Below are 6,514 nucleotides of genomic sequence, written 5' to 3'. Positions count from 1 at the left end.
GAGATCTACGGATTGCATCTCTGGGGAGATGAGTTGCTCCCCTGTGAGCTTTTACTTTCGGGTTGGCGGCTCCGTCGCTGGCTGCGGAGCTTCTTTCCGGTCACCGGTTTCGGTGATGGCGGATTTGCTTGGTGTCTTTCTTTTTTTGGTGGCAGAAAGAAGAAGACGGAAGACACATGAAAGAAGGAGTTTCTCTACTTCGCCTGCAGAAGTGTTGGCCGCCATTCTCTGGGTTTCTGTTCTCGAGTTTGTTGCTGGGTGTTTGCCTGTGCACACCGAGTGTTTGTCTGTGCGGCCTTCTATACGAAGAATCATATAGGTTTGGAGTTGAGAATTTAGACTATACAAGACTTTTAAATGATCAGATTGTATTTCAGCGTGCTTGTAACATGATGATTATGCAACTATGGTCTAATATATTCCTTCATTCGTCTAAAAAAAGAATAATTACGAGGGGCGTTTGCTTTAAAGAAGCCACTCCTCTCTCGAACGGAGGAATAAATTCTTCACCCACTGCCACAAGAAAGGCACCTCCCTCCCCTCACCGCCGCCGGGAAAGCTTCCATCTTTGTCCCCATTTGCCCGCAGCTCATCCCCGAGGCGAGGCGAGGTGAGGTGAGGGCCTCCCCTCTCCATCCTCCGTCGATGTGACCCCTTCCTCGGTCTGCTAAGTGAGGTGATTTCCCTTCACCTGTATTATCCCCCATCACCTGCCTGTTCACTCGTCGGGGAGCCATCCGATTGCTGCGTTCAGGAAGCCTCGCATCTCGCCTCGGGCCGCGTGTCCCCCCCCCCCCCCCCTCTGTGTGTGGATTCTATCGCTTTTTTCTTAAGAAAATCGCATCTTTTCTCCTTGGTTCAAGGGCAGCCGCCGCCAGGGCGTTTCCCTTGACGCCGCCGATTTTTCTTGCCTTAATTTGGAGCTAAATTCCTCCCTTCTTTTGGGCGTTTCGTAGATCTGTTCGGGGGATTTCTTTTGTGTGGCTAAATTGCCGGCGGATGCGCCCACCGCGTAATGTCTTGTTTTCCTTTTCCTTCTCTTCGAGCCGTTTTGGTTCTTTTCGCTGAATTTCGTTTGTTGATTTTACGAGTTCCAATCCATTCACCTGATGTAGCTTTTGTCGTTTCAGAGCCCTCGTAATCCATCCCCTATGTTTACCACTTTCTTGCAGAACAGGACCTTGTCGTCGTGAATTCCTCCCTCCCCTCTGTGCTCTGTGTGCCACCGATTCCTGAGCCGGTCACGTATGAGAAACTGGAGGATCGGGGAGAGCTCCAACGTCTGGGTCAATTTGGTCGCCGTCCCGGCCAATCTCGCCATCGCGGCTCTGGAATTCGCGCTGTGGAGCTCCGTCTGGTGCTTCCTGGCCGTTTCCTCCATCAATTTCTGACCCGAATTCGGAGCACCCAGTCTGTGGGGTTCTCACTGCACTAGTAGGCCACTGGCGCCCGAGTAGTTGCAGCAAAAGGAGCAGGCCACCTTCGGTGAGTTGGGATTAGGTGCGGTCCTCAGCTCAAAAGGGCTCGTTTGGTGGGAACTTTTACTTGCTGTCTGTCTGCTTGTGTCCTTGGTGATGGAGATTGCCGGAATTGGGGTTGGAAGGACATTCTGATTTAATTGGTTGTGGAGATTTTCTGATTCCATCGGTTGAGGATGGAGGAGAGGCTACCTGAGGCAGGCGCTGGCAATTTGAGGGGTGAGGATGACTTCAGGAGCTGCTGTGGGGATGAGGAAGAGTGGGAGGACACCGAGGAGTCATTCACTGCTGCTGTTGCAAAGGGGGAGCTTGATGAGACCTCGGTGCGGCTGTTCTTCAAGGGCGTGTCGAGCCCGGAGGCAGAGGGGAAGAAATTGTCTGGGATCGGGGTGGTGATGGAAAGGGCGCCCGGAGTGCCTGTTCTTAAGGTGCAGAAGAAGCTGGATTTCTATGTGGAGGAGCTGGTGGCTGAGCACTTGGCACTCATGGATGGCCTGCTGGTGGCGCTGCAGAATGGGATAAGGAAGATCTTTGCCTTCACCAATTCAGAGAAGCTATACTTTCAGGTAAGAGCCTTTTGTCTTCTCATAATGGATTATTTGCGCAGAATTGGTTAAGCGAGTATCGAGTTCCAGTCAGCTCATTGAAGTATTGCTTGCTGCAATAGGACTTTGCATAGCGCGCTTTATATTTGGAGATTTCATAGGCTTGACTGGGACTCTTAATGTCTGTAAATATGCTCTTTAGAAGCTAATACATAGATTCTAAATTTGCATTGTTGAGTGGTTGCAAATCAACCTTTCTTCAGCTTTGAAGTGCATTTTTCGATAAAAAAATTATATTGGAAGATAGTGGAAGCCCCAAAGCAGTGTACATAAATGAATGAACTATGCATATATTAGTTGTATATGTTGCTGTTGTTTCTGGACCTATTGGCTGACTCCAAATTAGTTATTTAACCAATTCCATCAGTCATAGGTTCATAGCATATAATCATGCTGTTGGCAATTGAACAGTTTTGCATTAAAACTTTACACTCGAGAACACACTGAATTGAATTGAGACGATTAAAATGCTTGAATGGTGGTGAATATGTGAGGAGTCACAGCTGTATGCTCCATGTGTTTCTAATTTAGCCGCTGCTTGCGCTTTTGTACATTTATGTATAGCATTTTGTATGTCTTTTGCAGTTTCATATGCTTTTTATTAAAATTCGGTCCCAAGCATAAATAGTACTCACTAACCATCACGCAATTTCAGTTCAGTTGTCTTCCCCTTGTGTATGTGCTTCAAATTAACATATGTGCATCTTGTGATAACTGGGCATGTATTTTTATTGTCTTTTGTTCTGACAGATAGCAGAAGCTGAAATTCTTGAAGACCAGCTTTTGGTAGCTTTAGGGCACAGAATTCTTGAACTAGTTGATAAGCTGGAAGACTTTGATTTGATATTGCTTCCTAGCTTTGAACTTGAGAGGCCCTTACAGTTGGCCAAAGAAGCGATAGGCATCAGGTATCTTTCTCCCTATGAGGTTGGCATCTGCCCGACCTGCTGTGAGGAAAAACTAGGTTCTCAGATGATCAAGACAGGTTGTTCACACACATTTTGCTATAATTGCCTGACTGCATATGTTGAAGAGAAGCTGCTGACCTCAAAGCAGCCTATAAGGTGTCCGCAATTGAGGTGTAAATATCTAATTTCAGCTAGTGAGTGTAAATCATTCCTTCCAGTTAGCAGCTATGATTCCCTGGAGAGAGTATTTGCAGAAGCTGGCACCTCAGGCATGGAAAGATTTTATTGTCCCTTTCCAAACTGTTCAGTGTTATTAGACCTTAGTCAGCACTTTTCTAGGGCAAGTTCATCAAATCAGTCAGATCTCAGTTGTGTTGAGTGCCCAGAATGCCACAGAGATATTTGTATCAACTGTGGAGTGCCATGGCATATCATGATGGGCTGTGATGAGTACCAGAGCTTGCCTGTCGAAGAAAGAGATGCTGGAGACCTATCTTTGCATCGGCTTGCTCAAAGCAATAGGTGGAGGCATTGTCAGAGATGTCGACGAATGATTGAACTAACACAAGGCTGCTTCCATATGACTTGCTGGTATGATCTCCATGTTTGTCTTTTACATAATTTCAAGATATTAGAAGATGATAATCTTGAAACATCCTCTGATGCATGGAATGTCTAAAGGAAATAAGACAATTTTTATGCAATGAACTGAGCTATACTGTTGACTAAATCAGTAAGCAGCACTTATCTCCTGGTTTCCTAGGTTTTGTCAAAATTATCCAATGGCCAAACCGAGGTCTTCAAAATGCTAGTGATTATGATCCATGAAGAAATGATGATTATGATTTAGTGGAGTAAACATTCCTAGTTTGCTTTGGCTAAGAATCCAAAAGTTTTCCTAAATCAATAGACATGTGGTAGCTGCTAGTTATAGAAATGTGAAAGCATGGTTGCTTGTCTTGAAAATGATTGTATTAAATTCAGATTGCTCACTTGTCCTTCCATGTTTTTTTTTCTGAGGTTGGTTGGTCTTCCATGATTCTGGTTCCCAAAACAATGCTGCATATTTGTTGCATGACAAAAATGATGCCATAAAAATCTTGTAGCATGAATAATACTGCTGATTTGCTGTATAGTATAGTACCATGATAATGTCTCTACACTATTATAGTATTATGTTTGCGTGGGTATACTTGGACACTGTGCTGCTTTTAAGTAGTGAAGCATGTTTTGTGTTGCTGTCAGTCTGCCACACATGGCCGTTGCCCTAAAAATGCATGCACTAAAGATTGTTGATTCATAAATACATCATGTTCTGTTCTTTATCTGCTAAAGGCCACTTTGTCACCTGCGCAGGTGTGGGCACGAGTTCTGCTACTCCTGTGGTGCTGACTATGCTAGTGGTGTACAAACATGCCAATGTGTGTTCTGGGAAGATGAAGCCATTGAGCCATCCTCCGCAGCACGATCCAGCCAAGCAGCATCCGAGATCTGGGCATGGGACACATTTGACTGCATGCCAACCGCTGTCGAGGGGTACTCGGAACAGGAGCGTGCGCAGCTGGCACTCATCCAGAGGTTCCTCGCAGGGGGTTTCAGCCTGGGAGACAACCCCTGCCAGTCGCCACCCCGCTGTGCTGACTCGTATATTGTTGACACCATGAAGGACCTCCACCAGCTGCCGTGGCTTGAGCGATTTGTCTCAGTTATCAGCGACAGCTACAACGATGACTACATCCAGTGAACAAACAAAAAGGTTATAGATAACAGTAAAGAAACGGCACATACTGAGTTTCATCCGGAATAATATGTTTCCATGTCCCTGGTTGATAATTGACAGATAGTAGGGAAATGATGTGCTTCCTTGCAACGTCGCTGTTTGCTCTTGTATTACCTACTTTGGTTTCTGGTGCATCAGCAAAAGAGTTCTCCAGTTGTCACTCTGCAGTTTTAGATTCTTCTCCTAGCGAGCACATATATTTTCGAGGTTTCTGAAATTAATCTGCAATATGAGTAACTTCCTAGTTGATGCCTTTGGCACTTCCAAATAAATTAAATTATTTATTTTCTGTTGAGGAAACGGAAATGTTGGTGAACAGCATTTACATAACGTTTCGGTCGCTGGTTACCAGGTTGGTCTATTAGCAAATGGCTTATACAATCGTCAGGAAGAAGACCGAAGAAAAAGTTGTGTTTCCTGTGAGTGTATCGCCTGTTAGCATATCTCCGTACTTGCGTGATATGCGTTCGCTATTTCTTCATCCAATGATTTTATTGCGCACTAAGCTTGCAGGGCATTTGTCAACAGTAGCAGAGCTCCACTACAGTCTACAAAAGTTGCAGTATTTGAACATTTTTGTTTGGATTCACTCCACTGAGCTGGGGTAGTCACTCTTCTTTTCCTTTCTCCCCTGCTACAGTAAAGAGCAGCGGAGGACAGGCGATCTCGGCCCGGCTTCGATCTGCTTGCTTCCCCCTCCTCACCGGCGGCCTTGTCGGCGCCGGAGAGGGAGGGGAAGCCGGATCTGTCGTGTGCTGTAAATATTTAGGCCTAGTTTTTAGATTAGGTGCTAAATAAATCTCCCATGGAGTTGGCTCACCATGGGGTGGTCGGTTTCTTCCCCGCTGACGGCGGCGGCGTGAAGCTTTTGTTCCTCCTCCTGTCTGTTGCCTTGGTGCTCGGCTCCGTCGCGGGCCTATCAAGCATCATGGTCGCCGGCGTTGTGAGGTTTGTCTTCCTGCTTTTTTGCGAAAGGGCGGGACTCCTCTTCCTCTGCGGCTTCGTCTTCGGCGCGTTTCGACGTGGGCCTCATGGCTTCTTCGACTCCGGCGACGGCGACGGCATGAGGATTTACTTCCGGTCGCTGGTCTCGGTGCTGGCGGCGGCGGATTGCTTTTCCTCTTCCTTCCTCCGCGAGTTGATGGCCGATTTCCGTTCATCAATGCGTTCTGGAGATGCTTCCGGGCGCTGGCTCATGCGGCTGATCCATGGTTTGGAATCACTCTCGGAGAAGGAAGGTGGAGCCTGCCTAGGTCTGGCGGCGCTCGCTCGTTGCCGGCAGCCAGGACCTTCGAGGTCGTTGATGTTCTCGTTGACGGCCGCGTATTGCATCTCTGGACGACAGCTTGTTGCTAGTCATTGCCGGAGAGTCTTGCCGGTCTTCACTGATTGCGGGGATGGCCGATGTGCTTGGGAGGCCATTTACTCGGCTTCGTCGCCTAGCAATAAGTCCTCTGCGGCCTCCACCTGGTGGACTTCGTCGTTGGTGCAGACGACGGCTATAGCCTTGACTCGGCGGACTATTGCGTCCGGAATTGAGGAAGGAGACGTGAAGACCCTGGAAGCTAGAGTGGCGGTTGTAATTTTCAGTTTCTAATGGGTCTTTTCTGTAAAAGGGCCGGGTTGTACTGTTCTACGGTTTAATACAACACTCGCTCCTTTCGCAAAAAAAAAAAGAGATCAGAAGCAGCAGCTAGATGGCACAGCCTGAATAGGCATAAATTTGACATTGTGCGACCAGAA

At 47.1% G+C, this 6,514-nt stretch overlaps 1 protein-coding gene across 4 annotated transcripts; it reads left to right on the top strand.

Moving 5' to 3' along the window:
* The first annotated feature begins 487 nt into the window (after window positions 1–487).
* Window positions 488–5,060, top strand: LOC120667047 (ATP-dependent RNA helicase DEAH12, chloroplastic-like). 4 transcript variants are annotated; one of them, XM_039947055.1, is made up of 4 exons: window positions 497–676; window positions 1,173–2,044; window positions 2,834–3,582; window positions 4,348–5,060. In XM_039947055.1, the coding sequence occupies exons 2-4, from the start codon at window positions 1,655–1,657 to the stop codon at window positions 4,733–4,735; spliced, it is 1,527 nt and encodes a 508-aa protein (XP_039802989.1). In that variant the 5' UTR covers window positions 497–676; window positions 1,173–1,654; the 3' UTR covers window positions 4,736–5,060. The 4 variants fall into 4 exon arrangements, with proteins under 4 accessions (XP_039802990.1, XP_039802989.1, XP_039802992.1 ...); XM_039947058.1 differs by having other exon boundaries at window positions 505–676; window positions 1,178–2,044; XM_039947057.1 differs by lacking the exon at window positions 497–676 and adding an exon at window positions 811–1,012.
* Window positions 5,061–6,514: the final 1,454 nt, after the last annotated feature.

This window comes from Panicum virgatum, chromosome 3N, assembly GCF_016808335.1.
Source record: "Panicum virgatum strain AP13 chromosome 3N, P.virgatum_v5, whole genome shotgun sequence".
Taxonomy (NCBI): Eukaryota; Viridiplantae; Streptophyta; class Magnoliopsida; order Poales; family Poaceae; genus Panicum; species Panicum virgatum.
The sequence above is the reverse complement of the archived record's forward strand: the minus strand, read 5'-3'. Positions and strand labels throughout refer to the sequence as shown.

What these genes read in the sequence shown, in the direction of transcription:
- LOC120667047 (XM_039947056.1), top strand. Translation starts at nt 1,655, where the DNA reads ATGGAGGAGAGGCTACCTGAGGCAGGCGCTGGCAATTTGAGGGGTGAG. An exon ending in CAGAGAAGCTATACTTTCAG is followed by an intron (nt 2,045 to 2,833) that starts GTAAGAGCCTTT and finishes TTGTTCTGACAG; the next exon opens with ATAGCAGAAGCTGAAATTCT. An exon ending in TGCTTCCATATGACTTGCTG is followed by an intron (nt 3,583 to 4,347) that starts GTATGATCTCCA and finishes TCACCTGCGCAG; the next exon opens with GTGTGGGCACGAGTTCTGCT.